Consider the following 18594-nt stretch of genomic DNA (forward strand, 5'->3'; position numbering starts at 1 on the left):
CTGTGGCCTGCTCGGGTCTCAATCACCCATGCGTGGAACCGGGTTCTCCCAGGCTTGAGAGGAGAGTCCTGTTTGGTTCTAAGCCTCCACTGACTGTATTTTCTATTATGAGGTCCAGGTCCTGAAGGCAGAGGGTGAACGGACTGTGAATGAAGAATGCTGCCTGCCAAATCAGCAAACAAAGGATGCTGTGGCCATCAAGCTGCTGCGCTACCCTCCTCCCTCCCCAAGGCAGGAACTCAGGATGGAGACAAGGAGGCTGCCCACTGCGAGCCCTCAGCCTCTGCAGCCACCCTCAGTGGGGCACCCCGAGGGGACTCAGGATGGGAAAGGACAGGAAGCTGGCCCTGGATGGCCAGGTGCCTATCAAAGGAGTGATTTCAATGAGCCCAGACTCTTGCATCTTCCCATACAGAGAAAAGCGCTAAATTCCTTAACTTGTGATTCCCGGTTTTCTTTAATTAACGGTAACCTTTTGATGTTCCAACTGCCTGGTCTCTGCTGCAAAAACTCCTGTATATCCTGGCTTCCCCCTTACTTCTTTGGAGCAGTACCTCAGAGCTACCTGAGAGGCTGCCTCTCGAGCTTGAAGTCTGCCTAGTAAAACATAATTCTCAACTTTTAGGTTGTGTATTTTTTTTCCCCCAGTCCACCAGGACTCACCACGACGGAGAAGAACCTGGGCCCCAGCTGCTAAGAGACAAGTGGCCCAACTTGATTCACACGTGCACAAGCAAAGCTGAGGATTTCAGGAACAGTATCCGCTGAGGCCAAGAGACCCGGCAGAGCCCCAGCTGCCGGATCTCCAGTCCTTACAGGACTTCTCAGAGGCATGCTCTAAAGTCTCTACAAACAGGATGCTCTTTGAGGACAGTGACATGTACATGAGAACATTTCTATTATCCCGTGCTTGGAAAAACAAATACCCCGTGAGTCTGGAAGTAGAGGAGTGGAGAGTCGTTAAAGAGGGAAGTAGCTGTAAAGACGGGGGATGATGGAAGGTGAAACTGGCTGGAAGAGAAGGAAAGAGCCGTCGGTGAAGCTGTACCACTGGCGGTGCATCCTGAGTGGGATGAGACAGGTAGAAGCTTAAAGCACAGGAGAGATCACAGGGCGCGAGCATCAGTACGTCACTGGCTCGTTCACACGGCGGGGCAGGCTCAGAAGAGAGACCCTGAGGCTCTCTGCAGATGCAAACAGAGCTGCTGAGAACCATCCTATCCCGCACAGAAATAAAGCACGGCCTCCAGACCCATCTTATCTAGGTTTATCTTCTATCTCAGCACAAAGCGTTTTCTTAGCCAATGCGGCAGACTGAATTCACATCTTAGACGTAACTAAAAAATCAGGGAACCACAGATTCCCTGTGCATGGGCCTAATTTGTAAGTGAACCCTGCTAGCCCCGGTCTGCACCGCTTTGTAAAGACAGAGGCTCTGGGACCCAGTGTACCAGCTCTGGGGAGATCGGGACATGGTACTAATTCTGTGGGCCCCGCTAAATTTTGATTAGAAAAAGTGAGCAATTCATTCCTTTGAGGGTAGCAAATGCTTAAAAAAATTGTTTCCACTGAATTTTACACCTGCAGGAAAAAAACATTTCAGAAGCTCAGCTTTACCTGAGATAGCAGTTATCCTGTTCTTCGGCAGCTGCAGGGTTCACCTTGGGCAAGTAGATTTTGTGTTGAGTGATTTATAACTGTTTTTCTTTATCAGCTTCTACCCAAATTGATCCAAGCTGTGGGCCAGGGTGTGCTGGAGAACAGTGAAGAGGTCTAAGAGTTTATGATAAAGCTGGTCGTTCTGAAACGGCCAACTTCATCAAATTTAAGATGCGCTTTTTGCTTCACTAGAATTAATTTGCTTAGGTATGACTGGAATTGTGGTTAAGTAGGAAAGTGCCCTTCTTAGGAGATACATGCTGAAGCACGTAGGGAGAAGTCTAAGGCTTCTTGAGACCCTTCCAGATGGTTCAGAAAAAAAGGTCTATACATTGAGAGGGAGACGAAGAAAATACAGAACATGCTGAACACTGGTGCAAGGTATAGGAGTTTCCATTACACTTTTCCATTCTCTCAGCTTTTTGGTTACTTGCGCTTAGATGTCCGTTAAAAGAAAAACGTTCACGTGGACTTTACAGGAGGGGTTAGCAAATACAGCCTAAGGCCCTAACCCAGCCGGCAGCCTGTTTCTGTAAATAAAGTTTTATTGGCACACAGTCAAGCTCACTCATTTTCGTATCGTCCCTGACTGCTTTCCTGCTCCGACGGCAGATGTGAGTAATCCAAAAGCCAAAAATATTTACTGTCTGTCAATTTTTAGGACAAGTTTACCAACCCTTTCTTTAGAAGAAGTAATACTCCAAGTGAGTTATAAAAGATGAGTAAGTTCTGGAGCTCTGCTGTTTAGCACTGTCCCTACAGTGAACAGTAAGGTATTCTGCCCTTACAAATTAAGAGGCTAGCTCTCATGTTGAATGCTCTTACCACAAAACCCAAACCAACCAACCAAACAAAAACCTCAAAGGGACCCACGGGAACTTTTGGAGACGATGGATCTGTTATTGCCTGGATCGTGGTGATGGTAACACAGTGTATGCATGTCTCCAAACTCATCGAATTGTACATATGAATGATGTGCAGTTTAGTATATCAATTACATCTCAATAAAGCTGGGTGTGTGGTGGGGGAAGCAACTTCCTTTAAAAAGTCTTTGCAGCCTTGGGATAGGGTTTCCCCAAACTTCAAGAGCACACGTTGCTGGGATGGGGAGGGAGGGATAACACGTCCTCATTTTCCCCAACAAAGTCAGTGTAAGTGAAATACGGTGACTGACGGTGGCCAGGAGGCTGCCACAGCGCAGTAGTTGATGGAGAAATAACAAAGTTCCGAATCCCAGATAATGAGGGATGATATTATTAGCAAGATATTTTCTGAGATCAAGTCTGAAGGCCCAGGCTGCAGTCTCTGCTCTGAGACACACGCCAGATCAAGTCACTTTAACCTCGATGGGCCTCATTATTTCTCTTTGTAAAATTTCAGGAACGTGTGCTCCAGCACCTGATCCTTAAGGGGCCCTTTAGCTTTCAAATTCTCTATGGAAACAATTTAGGAAATGGTTTCGAATGAAGGTAGCCGGTAACCCAGAAAGTCTTATCACCGCACCTGTTAACAATTCCACTTTTATAAGCGGCAAATAACTCAAACCAATCAGGTTTTTTGTTTTTTTTTTTTAAGAAACAGATTTTAGGAGATTGAGGTCATCAATATACTAAGCAAAGACTATGCGATCCGTATCAAAAAGGGGCTTTGGAACATTCATTTTTAGCAGTTGTAGGTGAAAGAAATGTACTTCTGGATTCACTCCAGCTTCTGGCACAAAAGTGGGAACGTTAAAGGACACTCGGAGATGAGTCAGCAGTGGTCAACCAGCAGGAAGGGGCAGACAGCAGCTCTTCCCAGGGCTTCCTCCCACATGGGGCTTGAATTCTCAGTGGGGCAGTACCGCCCCCAAACCGTAAAACTAATTGTTGGAGGGAGTGAAAAAAAAGATCACTCTTTTAATGTATAAAGCACAGATATATATATGTGATATATAAGTGGATATACAGCGTGGCAGGAAAATTTCACGGCAGGTTGTAGCAGCTCTATTCACAAGGGCTGAATGCTGGAAACAACCAAATGTCCATCGACAGCTGAATGGATAAACAAAATGTGGTCTATCCATAAATATTATTTGGCCATAGTAAGAACTGAGGTATGATTCATGCTACGTGGATGACCCTTGAAAACATGATGCTACACATCAATCAGTCACAAAAACCCATATGTTGTATGATTCCATTTCCATGAAATACCCAGAACAGACAAATCCATAGAGACAGAAAGCAGACTGGGGCTGCGTCGGGCTGGGAGGGGTGGGGAATGGGGAGTGACTGCTTCAGGGAACAGGGTTTTACTGGGGGGCCGTCAAATGTTTCCATTCCACAAAAAGGTGGGGCTTGCACGACACTGTGAATGTGCTGTCACTGATTTGTGCAGCTTAACATGGTTAATTTTATGTTATATGGATAAACCTCTATTTTGAAAAGGTCAAAACAATTTCATGGGGTGAGAGCGATTAAGAAAAAACTATCTCAAAAGCGTCCTGGAGCGGGGGGATTACTGATGGTAAGAGATACTGTGGGAAAAGCCTTCTGCACAGTCACAGCCATGCCTGAGACCATCACCACATCGTGAACTTGAGATGAAAGACTTTTACAACCTTGAGAAGATAGTTTTCTGAAGAAAGGAAACACAACTCTTATTCAAAGTCCTAATTTACCCCGCAATTTGGCATGTATATGAACATTTCCATTCAGAATTCTGTCATCTTAAGAGAAGTAGATGGAAATTCTATCTAACCACCCAAGGATTCTATAATGAACTGGTTCTCCCCTCCAAATTTTTCCTGATTCTGTACTTCTTTTCCTAAGTTCATGAAGCAACTGGCTTTAGCTCTTTCTGTTCCCCAGAATACTTGACATTGTCTTCAGGGTTTTGTTTTGTTTTGTTTTGTTTTTCTGTATAGCCAACCAGGAAATAGAGCTTCCTATGGAAAAACTAGCCCACTTTGAACTTCGAAACAAAACAAAACAAAAAAACCACTTGAAAGAACAGCTGTGCCGAAAACCTAAACTATTTTAACAGTGTCAGCTTAGCAGTCAGGTGGCAGGCTGGGAGGCTGGAGGGCTGTGCTGTGGGTTATACTTGGTTAATTGCCACTTATAATTTGTAAGGTGGAGCTGCTGTCACGAGTGTAGGGGAAGTTGTTAGAGACACAGAATATAGTGTGTTGGTTGCACTTTGCGGCTGATAGCAAGGTATGATGAGGCGGGGGCAAGGGGGAATGCTCAGGCAAAAACAGACTGGTTTATAACTAACACAGAACAGTCGGAAATCCCAGGCCTCTTATGTTGAGAAAGGCAACTGCTCCTGGACACCCAGAACAAGAGATGAGGATGGAAATCACTTTGAGCAATGAATGCTCGTGAAATGCTTGCCCGTGAAACAGAGACTCAGCTTTGGCTAATATCAGAGTAAGGCCGCCACCACTAGGTCAGGAAGAAGGCACAGGCACCAGGCAGAGAAACAAGGAAATAAAGCAAACTTGGAAGTTCTGGAAAATAACTTTGGGCACGATTACTAGCGCTGGTAGCCTGCTAAGTTTCTGAGGGAACTGTTGGCCAGAGGGATCAAAAGGTTGTAAAAACAAATGAAAGTTTCGGACCGGGGCTGTGAAAGCGACACAGCTTGTAGGCAGGTACACCCCCAGCATCCACCTGTGCCCTAACTGGAGAGGACGGGACCCAGAGGGCAGGCAGGACGGGATGCAGGGGGCAGTGGACCAGGGAGCTCCTCCCAGAGAGCGTGGTCACCCTCCACGCACGCCTCCAGGGGAGGGGTCTTCACGATGCCCACCTGCCCCGCAAATATTTCATCACTGCCAGTGCCCGGGGCCTGCTGTGTGTCCCGTTCTTTTTCCAGGTGAGAGTTTCTACTGCAGTTGTCCTGTTTCTACTTGACTAGTGAATAGGACTTGGGAGGGGGGCACGGGGGGAAGGTCAGATAACTTCTTTCAGGTCACAGGGCCTGTCCCTGAGGAGCCAGGCTGGGCTGGCGGAGAAGATGGCACAGCCCCGCAGAGACCGAGCTCTGGGCAGGACGCGGGAAGTGGGTGAGAGGCGCAGACAAGGTGGAGCCCCCAAACCTTTCACTGTCCCCCTTTCCCCACCCTGGGCACACCGGAGGCCACGACCCAGCCTCCTCTGGAGTTAGGCTGGGGGCCGGTGACTTGAGTGCTGGCTCACCCTGCGAGGTCTCCGCTCCCTCCTCCCAGGCCGTCTGGTGCGGGGACTGTGGACTTAAGATGGCAGCGCGGCCGGCAGGAACCCCGCTGCCGGGTGGTCCTGCTGTGGCAGGAGCCGCGGATGCTGTGGTGTCTGGTGGCTCGGCCGGCCTGGCTTCAGAGGCAGGGCATGCCCTGCAGGAGAAGAGGACACCCAGAGCCACCTTCGTTCCCGCTCCTCCATCCCAGCCTCCCTCCAGGAAGGAGAGTGGAAGTGGTAAGCGCCGCTCCCAGCCTACGCCCCGCCCTCCTGGACGTGACCTCCACGCTCACGCGCTTCCGGCTGGACTTCCGGCCGGACGGCACATGGTCCGGGAGGCCACACCTGGTGAGCCGCCGTCTCCGGCGACTGCGTGAGGGCCGCGCGCCAACCCGCCGCCCTGCCCGCTGCTACGTGAGCAAGAAAGTTCTTCTGTGGATGAGCCATCATACAGTTTTTTGTCTATTTATTACAGATTTAGCATTACCCTAATACAATCAGTGCTAAATGGCCATAATACATTTCTTCTATAATTGCACATAATTTTATTCACCGAAGGAATGTTCTTTTCTCTCAAGACTCTCAATTTTCAGAACCGAAACGCTGGGAGTTAAGGGGGCTGCAGCAAGGCAAAGGGTAAAAACATGTGCGAGGTAGTTGCTGGGGTTTTCGGCAGTGTGGTTGTGGGGAGCTGGAGCTCAGAGGTCAGGTCCCCGGGGTCACGGCCAGGTTCCCCACCTACGAGCCATCCGCTCAACAGAATGCTAGGTGAGCTGACACCTCAGCAGGGGGCAGCAGACCTCAGCCCATGGCCTGACCCAGCCTGCGGCCTGTGTCTGCAGTCCTCGAGCTAAAAATGTTTTTCACGTTTTTCAAAACAAAGAAGAATATGTGACAGGGGCCTTGTGGGGCCCATGGAAATATTCACTGCCCGGTCCGCATCTTAAAGGGTTTGCTGTGAGCATTAGAAACAGTTTAGGCTGGTGCCTGGCTTGAAGTAAGCACGCAATACAGAGTAATACATGCAATGCTGTTAATGTCTCCAAAACCAAACTGTCACAGAGCCAAATTCTGCATTTCTTCTAGGTAAACAGCCTCTCCTTCCCTCGAAAAAACAAACAAAAACTTGAAGAACTATAGCTTGATGATTACGGCCACAATTGTTTCCCAGGAAAAGGCTGCTGGTAGTCCAATTTCACTCACTTGGAAAACGGACTAAGGGAAAGAAGCATTTTCCCTTTATAGCAAAGGGACCTGGTGGTAGCAGACGACAGCCTTGGACATAAAAGCATGACTCAGCTTAATACGTTAAGAAAGACTGAGATGTTTTAAAATCAGAACAAGGCTTTAAGTGGAAATCAGAAAACGTAAAACTGACTGAGCAACAGTATTAATGCTGGTTTTCGCAGGGACACGATTTTGCAGCGTAAACACACTTAGAATGGGGAACTATTACGAGGCTCAGGCAGCGACATCACGAAGCCAGCCTTTCAAAAGCCGATTAGATGGGTAATGTTTCCAAACGAGATTCTTGGCAAAACTGGTTTGCTGGTAAGGTGGACTAGCGCTGGACGTAACTGACGTCTCACTGCAACAGCGTTTCCCAAAGCGCGTCTGCGAACACCGGGCCTCGAGGATGCTGTGTGTGTGTGGGTGTGCTGGGGGAGGAAAGTTCCAGAGTCTGAGAAGTTATTAGGAAGACGCCACCCTGCACGCGCCTCTTGGGAGGTCACAAGGTACAACACTATATGAAAGGCTTTGAGAAGCACTGCAGTGCAGGAAACAGGTGACTTGCCACGACCCTTTATTCCTGCATCGGAAGTGTGGCAGCGGGGACAAACAGTGCTCTGCGGGACGCTCTGGGCGAGCCGTGTGTCAGGCGGCCGCGGGGTCATCAGCACTGACACACACCAGGAACCTGAGGTTCCCTCAGAGCATCTGCAGCATGTTTTATAACATGTACCTCCACACGATTAAAAAGCTGCAATCTTTACACTATTAAAACCAGATACTCTCAAGATCACTAGCCAGCTCGTAAAATTGTTTGGTAGGGAAATCATAGTATAAAGAAAGGTAACCTGTTCACTCATCAATGTTAAGAAAAATTCAGGGGAGCAAATTTTTGTGTATTTCAATCAGAATGAGAAGTGACAGAGATTCTGTCTTTGTCACGGCTGGGCTTTCTGTCTGGAACGAAATCTGGCAGGCCATTTGTGTGGTTTCTCTGGATAAGTTCCATTTATTAATCATTGTACAAAAAAATCTTGGCATTCATTTGAAGAGGAAAGAAGTTACTATATCCAAATATTTAATATTTCAACATTGTGAAAGTTCTACTTTTATAACAGGGCTTTTTAAAATGGAGAAAATGTTTGGAAAATTTTTAAAAAGAAACTTATGATTTATTAGAGTACAGGATCCAAAACACGTTTTTAGAAAAATATAAAGTGCCCAAATACCAACTGACACAGGTGACAGAGGCTTCCTGGAGCCAAATGAAGCTTTCATGAAGAAACACATTTAAAAACAGTCTAGATACATATTTACATTGGGTCAGTAAAGGTAAAACCATCTTTCCTGGCTTTGATGTTACTCTAAGAAAAAAGGAAATCAAACGAGAAAACCAACAATTATAACTCTCAGCATGCTCCACAGATTCCTAGTAATGCATTTCATTAATATTAATGCCATAGTATCTAATTTTCACCTTTAAATGAGAGTAGTGTAAAACCCCCTAACCACAGGCAGGCTGGGTGTCGTGAGTGGTCACAATTTCAAATGTTGAGTCCAAATCATCTGACTTTGGATTGGACTGACAGGAACACGGACCCTGGACCACAGCTGATCCGGGCTGGAGGGAGCTGGCTAGCCAAATCCTCATTTCTTTCTAATAACCGCTCAACAGCTGTCACGAGCTAGTAAGTGGTCTTAGGTGGCCGCCCCAGACCTCGGTCAGCCCAGGGTTTCCAAAGGGTAAACAAGAGGCAGTCGTCAAACATGGTGTGAAAATACTGCATGCAAACGGACAGACAGGCAGCGAGGCACGACTGGACCACAGCCCCCAAAAGCCTCATTCACTAGAGCCATTGGACTCTTTTCAGCTTAGAGAGTAAAATAACTAGGTCCTAACTCCACAAGTTAGCTTCTACTGGTTAACTACGAGACCAGCCCTCTGGAGAACTGGCAGGTTGAGAACGGTGGGAGCTCAGAGCCGCACAAGGACTCGGTACCTTCACCCTCGCCAGTGGTACCTGATACGAAGCCGGACCTCCCCGGGGGACTCAGACTTCCTCCTGATGCTTTCGTGGTGACTGGAGAAAGCGAGGCACACGCTTGTCTCCTTTCCCGCTGCTCAAACATTCTTCAAATTGGAGAGATTTCACTTATTTCTACCCTGCCACGTTCAAGAAGGTCTTGAAGTGATTCTAAGGAAGGACAGGGGGCATGAAACTTGCCCTTTTTAAAGATTTTTAAGGTTCATTACTTCTTTTTTTCTGACTATAAATGTGAAACCTCTTTTTTAGGTCTTTGGAGATCACAGAGTATGGTTTCTAAAAGCAGACATTTTAACATCAGATTGTACTTCCTACTATAGAGAACCCACCGCTGACTTAAGATCTATTTATGATACTGGAGTAGATTTTTAAAATTAAAAAAAAAAAACACATACACTTATTTTAAAGGGAGGAATAGATGAATGTGGAAAAGCCCATTCACAAAGGCTATTATTATGCACTTTCTCCAAGAATTTTATGTAATAAAATAGAAAACTAATGATTCGTGGAGATCTGAGCACAAATCCAAGAGATGACTCCAGACAGGGAAACGGTGTCATTCTCTCCATCCAAATAAAGAGACAAAATGCCTGAAATCTGTGTCAAAAGTTAGAAAGAAAGAAATTCAAACGATTCTGATTACCATTAATTTGTTAATGACTCCAGATCCAGGATGCTGCCGAGATCACTTCCAGCCTCCCCTCTGAATAAGCACTCAATTCAGGGCGAGAAGACAGACAACCCTGACTCGGGAGCGAAAACGATCCACAGAGAAATCAGAAAGAAATGATGCAGACGTACAAGCCCACCTGTCTGGCAAACAAAACATCCGAGACGATGCAGACAGACATAATGGAGAGGGGAGGAAAAGAGTGATCAGAAGGGTGTCGACTGTGAGACGTCATGAAGACAGAATGTCACAAACTGTCACCACAGGACGAGCATACAAGCCATGCCACTGCACACAGTGCCTTTCAATGAATCACTAGTGTAGGCGGAGAGCAACATTGTCTTTGCAGCTGGAGGAGAGCACACGTGAGTTGAACGTAGTAGGAGGCAACCAGCACTACTGGTTAAGGGGCTTTCCCGGTGGTGTGAATCCAGAGGGGCCCGTGGGGACGTCTCCGTCCGGGGTCCTGTTCTCCTGGACAATAGCAGCAGCAGCAAAGGTGCAGCGTCCCCACTAGCCTCTACTCCACGTTCTCCTTCTTTGCACTGTAAATATTCTGCACCGTCTCATAGACAGACTCCAGATCCTCTGGGTACCGGATTTCCAGCTCTGCGTTTGGGATGTAGTGCGTGCCGGTAAACTCTGAGAAATAGCGTCCGACATCGGGGTGCGAGATTTCCTGAGGCTCCACGTTATACTCCAAGTTCTCTGTTGGCAGAGAGGCACACAGGCATTCTCATTAAAACTGGTGTTTCTGCAGCACCTTTCACCCAGAGAATTTCCTGTCACCCCCTTTTGAGTGCATTTTTGAGGTGGGGGAAAAGAAGGACAGATGTTGATGGAAGACGGAGGAGGGAACGGGAAAAGGTGGCGAGTGAGTGACCACTGGGGGACGGAGGGAGGAAGCGCTCCACATGGAACACGAGTGTTTTCCTTCTCTCTGACTAAGACATTTGGCTCCAGCAAAACCCACTGCCCCTCAGGGGGTCTGCACACTTGGGACTCAGCGTGTTGCTCTGACTCGATCTAACACACAGCCAAGTGTTTGGGACAAGTGTCCTAGCCTGCTCAGTTCTCACCAGTGGGTAAGCTTCCGAAACCTCCACACCACCCGGCCACAAGTCTTGTACCTACGTGCACCGCCCCCCCACCCCACCTCAAACGCCCCCCAGTACTGGCTGCTGCTTCCCCAGGGCTGCATGGGATCCCACGGGAGAATGGAGAAGTGGCTCGCACCTCCACACCCCACACGGATACAGGCTATGGCATTTGATCACCTCTTAGGAAAACCACGCTACCTCCTTCTCCCTGCTCTCTGTTCTGCCACTAGAGAAAGCAAGAGAAAATCAGACTCCTTTAAAATGGAATGATAAAAAAAAAAGTGGTGATAATACATGCGATGTATTTTAAAGGCCCAAATCCTTTAAGATGGCTTTTCCCTGCAAAACTATTTGAAAAACAGCTCCTCCATGGGTCCAATGGAAGGACGGAGTCTTGGGGGCCCTTCCTCAACTGGCACAGAGGCCTGGTCCTAGACCGGGTGTGGGCCTCCACCCAGGAGAAGCCAACCTCATCCTCCACGACCTGGACCAGAAAGGAGCTGGCCAGGCAGCCCCTCCCTGCTCTGACTGCGTCCCAGGGCATGCTTAGATTCGAGCAACGTGAAGCCACACTGAGCACAGCCGATTGCCAAAATCAACTCAGTGAGTCTCTGCACAAGCCTAGCCGACGGAAATTTGACACAACATTGTAAAATGACTATAACTCAATAAAAATATGTTAAAAAAAAAAAAGGAAAAAAAAGTGAGGAAAAAAAAAAGCCTAGCCGACGGGCTAAAGAACACCAGCGGGCAGCAGGTTACCTCTTAGCTCATTAAACATCTCGAAATGCAAATTCAAGACATTCAGTGCCCTCCACCCGGAGGCCCTGCATCCCAGAGTATAACTCCCACTGGATAAACACGAGCACCTTTCAGGCACTGACAGGCTTGGCTTTCGGGAGACGGAGTCTGTAATTCAATCTGTAACTTTCTCTACCACAAGATGGGAGGACTGAAACTAATTTTGTGCTGACAGTGGTTTTAAGTTGTTTCTTCAGACTATGTATGGTGAGGATCTATCAGTCTGAGAAATACTGCTAAGGGAATCACACACAAATCATGTGCAAAGACAAATGCTCAAAGATTACCTTAGCATCGCTTAGGAACATTGCTTAGGACAGCAAAAAATCCTAACAGTCTAAATGTCCAACTACAGGTCACTGTGTAAATAAATGATGGCATGTTAATTCAGCAAAATACTTGGCAGACAGGATAATGAGCAACCTGTGTTCACGATGCCACAAGGGAGGTGGGGATAAAAACATACACTACTTACAAAAAGCCCGGAAGGCCACATATCTGCGGTGCTACATGGCACAGCGCACCTACACACATTAAACGGATTCTTTTAAACTGGGCATGCCCGGTGCGCCAGACCCTGCGGTCCCCACACGGGCTCAGCTCACGGAACACGCACATCACTCCATCAGAAGCTCCCGTCAGGATGCCCTTCTGCAGCGGAGCAGACGGCAGCACAGAGTGAGGACCCTGCCCAAGGATCCAGCCAGCGCTCAAACCCAGATAGTCCAGGTCCAGATGAAGAGACCCTGACCGGGCGCGGCCAGGAGGGGCAGGGGCAGGAAGGAGGGGCTGGGACAGCCTGGAGGGCACACACTCTGCAAACATGATCCAGGGGTTTTCAAGAGGAAACTGAGGGTCTGCTGACTCTGATTTCTTTCTCTACTGTTTCACTAGGGCTCCAGAGATGATTTCATTTCTTCATGTTTTATATTTTTCTGATGTTTTAATTGGAAAAATCAGTAAGTGTAAAAACAAAACAAAAAACCCTCGGATATTTCAAAATGCCACTGGCTGACAAAATCCCACACTCACTGCCCCCACCCCCCGCAGTGAGCAACCTGTCACAGACATACCTTCCTGGGGGACGCTCAGGGGTTCCACAACCGCGGCCTGGGGCCTTAACCGGCAGCTTTTCTTGCCTTGCTGAGGCACGCAAGGATATTCACAAACATATTCATAAAGATATTGGAGGGAGGGCAGAGAATCTGGGATTACCACCAAGAGATAAAAGTCCCTGTGGCTCTCAACTGGGAGCAGTTCTGCCCTGCAATGTCTGAAGACATTTTTGGTTGTCACAATCAGGGGACTGGTATCACGTGGGCAGAGACCTGGCGGCCCCTAAACCAGTGCCCAGGACACCCTCAACAAAGAGCTGTCTAGACCATAGACCAACATGTGGCCAGCGCCTGCTCTGAAGAGAGTCAGACATGCTCCAGTCCCGCCTCTCTCCCCATCTCTCTCCCCTTCTCTGTATTGTTAAGCAGCAGCTTTGTGTTGGCTAATCCTTGGCGTCTGAGTGTCGCCAGGAGGGCAGAAAGGTCGCAGTCAGGCTGCGATCACGTGCCTGTAAGGACACCATCACGGGGCACCTGCGGCACAGAATTCTGAAGGTGGGCCCAAAACAAGAGGCATGAAAAGTACGGACGGAATGTCAGAGAAACCAGGAAACGGGTAGTGACAGGCCAGCAGGGTGCTCAGGGCCCCGCTCCCGGCTGCTAACGAGGAACAAAGCCTGAATTCAGTGTGTTTATCTGCCTGCGCTCCCGGCAAAATGGGAAAAATGTATTAATAAGAGAAAAAGTTAAAAGGTTGAAGTAAGACACTAAAGTTGGCAACATCATCTTACGAGGGGACAATGATTCCAAATCCACTAAATAAGGTTTAAAAAATGTTTTGCTTGGAGAGGAGTGAGAAATCTAAGTGCTAAAAACCTTAACTGGGCGAAATATTAAACAGGGACTACTTAAAAGTCCTGGAAAAATCCTGAGAAGATTTTCTGATTCCCCGGAAATTTTCTGAGAAATGTGTCTGCTTATTTAAAATTTTCAGCAACCCAAAATATATGAACACATTCCTGTGGGACCCTGGGAACGGTACCCAAGGGTCCTGTGGGGTCACCTGACAACCCCCAAGAGGAAGCCACTGTCAGTGTGAGTTCCTCTCTTTAGTCCTTTGTCTGTGAACACACATGTATGCTGCTAACTACATGCACCCAAGGCTCTGCGTTGTTGATAATGTGTTTATTCATAGAGAAAATACTGTGTTGTTTTATATCTGTTTATTCATACTAACCACACAGGGAGCATTTACCAGCAACTGGTTTATTCAGTTGCAGCTTTGTGTCCACGTTTTGGATATGCCCCTATTTACCAGACAGTCCTATGAATGACACCATTTTGCTGTCATAACAAAAGGACCACAGGCCTCCTGCGTGAGTGTGTCTCCAGTGGAGGGACCGAGGAGAAGCCGAGGAGGGGAGCTGCTGGGTCAGAGAGAATGAGCACCTGAGACTCTGACAATTTAGAAGACAGAACAGAGCTGCCCTGTGAACATGCCTGAAACTGTACACCTCAGCACCGGTGCAGGGAATCCTCCCACGCGCGCCAGCACGTGCGACTGCCACGGACCGTGCGTGTGGGGATGTGTGTGGCAGGAACTTCAGTTTGGAAATGGGAGACAAACTATGGAAAAGGAAGCTAACACTGGGTGAAGGCACCCCACGGCCCATGCAGGCAACCAGATGCTTTCTCATCATACACGAGACACGTGTAAGAACGGGGTTCTCACGTCACAACTGGATTCCTGCCCTTCCAATCCGGGCAGCTGGCTTAGGTTCAGAGCATCAGTGATACCCATTTTCTGCCGTATCTAAGGATCTAAGAAGTAGGCAGGGAAGTTGAGACAGGAGTTGCTGCTCTCTGACCTGGTACCAAGAAAACACTAAAGCCTGCCCCCTAGTGGGAACAAAAATTATAAACACACAAAATGCTGTATATAGCCTGTTAACATATTGAGGGAATATTCCTCTTAATTGTGCACACTAAAACTGTCTGAAGATGGCACACATGGGCATGGTTTATAATTCACTCTGCAACTCTGTGCAGAACAAATAAACAGAAAGCATTCACTAATGGGCCTGACCCAGGTTCCTAGGATCACTGGAGCCAAAGGTTGAAAATTTAAATCAAGAAAAAGTTTAAAAACCAAATAACTTAATGCAAATGTATTAACCAAGAAGTGTTCAAAAACAGAGTTAAATTCGTGCTTTTAAAATTTAGCCTCTCAAGGTCTCCCACTGGCTAAACGTAGGCTAATTTGAGCATAACATTGTTCCCAATGATTATAACACACTAAGCAAAAAACCTGGGATTCTCTGGGAGGGGGAGGTGGGGAAGAAAGGGAGAGAGAGAGAGCAAAGGAGGGAAGGGAGGAGGGAGGGAGGGGAGGGGAGGAATAAGGGAGGGGAGGAGGGAGAGGAGGATGGAGAGGAGGGTGGGAGGGGAGGAGGAGGAAGAGGGGGAGGGAAGAAGGGGAACAAAGCTCGTGTTTTGAGCGGGAGGGTCAACTAGGAGCAGAAAATCACCAGTTAAAATTCTCATGTCATGATTTGGGCAAGAAGAGCCAATAGGTGCTAAAACAAACATGAGGATAAAGGTTAATGGGGAACATGGTATACCCAGGATGTCACAGTTTGATCCCATGGATTTCTTGTTAACTGCAGAGGGACACTGTCCCCTAAGATCACTATCTTAGCCAAGTGACCACACGCCACCTCACTAGTAGTGGGACGTTGACCCGTACAGCCTCTGGCTGTTGCAAGTGAGGCACACAGCCCTTGAGAGCAAGCACTCGGCCCCAAACACTAACCTGACTCCGGCGTAACTTCTGGTTTACAAACGACACACAGATAAAGAAACCGTAAGACAAATCCAGAATGTCAGACAATGTACAAGATATCAGCCTGGACTCTTCAAAAAGTCAAACTCTTGTGAGAAAGAAAAAAAGATGAGAAATGAGGAACTGTCCTTTACCAAGAGAGACTGAAGAGATATAATCACCAAAGGCAGTGCACGAATGCTGGCTGCATCGTGACTTAAAAATGAATAAACACACACTTACAAAGTTATTCTCGTGACAACTGGGAAATCTGAATACCAACTAAATATTAGATATTATGACATAATTTTTATTTGTTAGGTGTAATGATGTAACTGTGGTAAGGCAGAGAAATGGCCTTACTCTCAGAAGATGCAAGATTAAGTAGGTCATGTTGTCTGCAACATTCTTTCAAGTCATTCAGCAAAAAACTAAAATCTCTATATAATTTAGATAGCCTAAAACAATACAGGCAAGAGATATCTGTGGCCCACAGAGGGGCAGGGCGACATGGATGGAAACGTGTGACACAGACATTCAGACACAGAATCAGTGTGGCTTGCTGACTAGCTGGAGGAGGGGAGGGGAGGCACAGAAGGAGCCGGGGCCAGGCAGGGTGCCATGAGAGGAGACTGGCAGGAGCAGGCTGGGGTGCAGACGCGGGAGGGGAACCATGGGTTCAGCTAAGAACACTTCAGATACTGGAAGAACGGCCAAGTGCCTCCATGGGCTGATGCCCAGGGGCTGCTGGAGAGGCGGGCTTGGGCCCAGAAGAGCTGGGGATGGAAATAAGGCTTTGAGAGTCACCAGCAGGTAAACAGTTAACAAGGCCAGAGAAGCGAAGGTGAGCCCCAGGTGTGTGAGCCCCAGGGTGTCGAGGACAGAGCCCAGCACCTGCTGGGCACACAGAGGCCCACAAGACACTGACCCTGTGCAGAAACTGCCAGCAGAAAGAGTGAGTCATCACAGCGTCTCACCCGCTGTCCAGCTCTAAGAATTTTCTACAAGTTTCAGAATTTAAACTTAAGAAAAGGCAATTTGCTGACATTACTCATGATCACTTGGTTCAACCTCCACTTCAGAGGGTGTGAAACCAACAACCACATATTAAAGTGTTTTTAATGAAGTCATTACAGTATTCTGACTACAACTTACATCGCACAGTGACTTAAGACACAATTAGGGGGTATTCCGGAACCTTCAGCGTGGACATCGGACAAATTCAGAACATGTGAAACCAAATACCCAGTTTTACCTACTCTCAAAAGCCCATTTTAAATATAATTTCTGGAAACTCAAATATAAAATACTGAAAGTCTTGATATCAACCCTATGTCGTGGGCAACAAAGGTACAAGAGGAAGCGACAGACACTGGCCTGCCGTGATGACAAGACAGTTCCCTCTGTTCCTGTGATACACTTGCCCAGAACGTGCAGTATGAAATGCTTATCAAGCGGTTAGTGGGGGTGCAAACAGTCCACGGATCATTCAGTAATTTCCAAATAACCTGTTGATTTTTAAAATTTGTTAGTATATTTTTTTAACTTGACACAGCTTCAAGAGTTAAATAAAATCACTGGACGCGCCTTCGTCTGACTCGGGGTGCACACCGACCCCCTCCTGTAACCTTCCCCTGTACTGATGGAGGTTAAGTGATCTGTAGTCTCAATTCAGAGAATTTCTCTGGTGTATCATCCTCTCTCAGCTTCTGATGAATTAACAATAATTAATACAAAACTTTTTCTATTCTTTTTGATACTTCTGAGATTTTTATAAAACTACCATTTCTATTATTGGATTTACCAGAACATAATACTGAGTTAGGTCAAATGTGATGTTTTGGGTCAGACACAAAAAGATGCAGATGACGGTTACGGGGAAGGTTCTTTGCCAAGCTGCCTGGATGACACTCTGTAAGTTAGAATTTAAACGTCTCTGTGTGCCTCAGTTTCCTCATGTATCAAGTGAGTATGATGATGACAGTAATTATAGTTCTCAAGTACAGTTCATAGACACTAGAATGCTGCCTGTCACAGAGCAGCATATGTTAACATTTGTGTTCATTTTTATTAACACAATGAACATAGTGAATGCCCTGACAGGCAGGCATGCAATAAACTCATCCCATTAAATGGAGGGACAAAGAGGCAGACACTGAAGGCATTTGTCTCTAACCTGCCTTCGCAGGCTCCATCCCTCTCTGCCTCAGGAGACCTGTCAGGGCTGGCAGTGACCCCAAACACTTACCAAGCACCTGCTGACTCTCCCAGGTGCTCTTAGAGCCAGTGCTGTGGACTGCAGTTCCCACAGTGGCCACTCGAGGGCGTCTCTAGGGGAGCACAGCCAGCTGCCAGTCCCAGGGTGCTAGGTGCTAGGGTGGCTCCCCCAAGTGCCTTGTCAGTGCCCCGGGTTCAGGCAGGCGGTGTGAGCAGGGCACAAGCCGGCCCTCCTTGTCTGGAGGAAGCCAGCGGCAGTGCCTGCACTTCTGGGAATCTGACTGGCAGGGGCAATGACCAATCAGAACAGAGGTTGGCAGCAGCTCAGAAGGTCCCTGCTGTGGTGGTGGCTGAGGGAGAGGCCCTGAGGTGGCAACTGGTTAACCCGTGGGACAGCCGCACTGAGCATCAGCCCTGATGAGGTTAGCCGTGGGACGACAGCCATCTCTGAATAAACCGGTGACCTGCGTCCACAGCGTCCGAGCGCTCACACGTGTGCTTACAAGTGCACGCAGGACTGACTACTTACCTTGGGCTGCGTATCTACAAGAACCGTCCTCCACCAGAACGTTGTAGAAGGGCTGGTGGTGGCCGTGGGGCAGGCTGTGGACATTCATGTTTCGGATCCACTCGTGTCCCATCATGCAGGTGGGGTCCCAGCCGTAGATGACACAGTTATAGCCGTACCTGAGCAACACGAGAGCAGCAGCAAGTCAGCCCCTGGGACCCGGTCACGGCAGCTGTGAAACGTACAGACGGCGGCCTGGCTTCTCTTAAGCCCGCCTTCTTAC

At 47.8% G+C, this 18594-nt stretch overlaps 1 protein-coding gene across 2 annotated transcripts in view; it reads right to left on the minus strand.

Annotated features, from left to right (window-relative positions):
- Positions 1-6313: 6313 nt before the first annotated feature.
- FBXO21 (F-box protein 21) overlaps positions 6314-18594 on the minus strand; it is a 38787-nt gene continuing 26506 nt past the window's right edge. For both annotated transcript variants that reach the window (XM_031442838.2, XM_031442836.2), the window contains exons 11-12: positions 18333-18490; positions 6314-10517 (exon numbers count right to left, since the gene is read on the minus strand). In XM_031442838.2, coding sequence (XP_031298698.1) covers positions 10330-10517; positions 18333-18490 — 346 coding nt within the window. In that variant the 3' untranslated portion in view covers positions 6314-10329. The remainder of the gene's footprint in view (positions 10518-18332; positions 18491-18594) is intronic.

This window comes from Camelus dromedarius, chromosome 31, assembly GCF_036321535.1.
Source record: "Camelus dromedarius isolate mCamDro1 chromosome 31, mCamDro1.pat, whole genome shotgun sequence".
NCBI lineage: Eukaryota > Metazoa > Chordata > Mammalia > Artiodactyla > Camelidae > Camelus > Camelus dromedarius.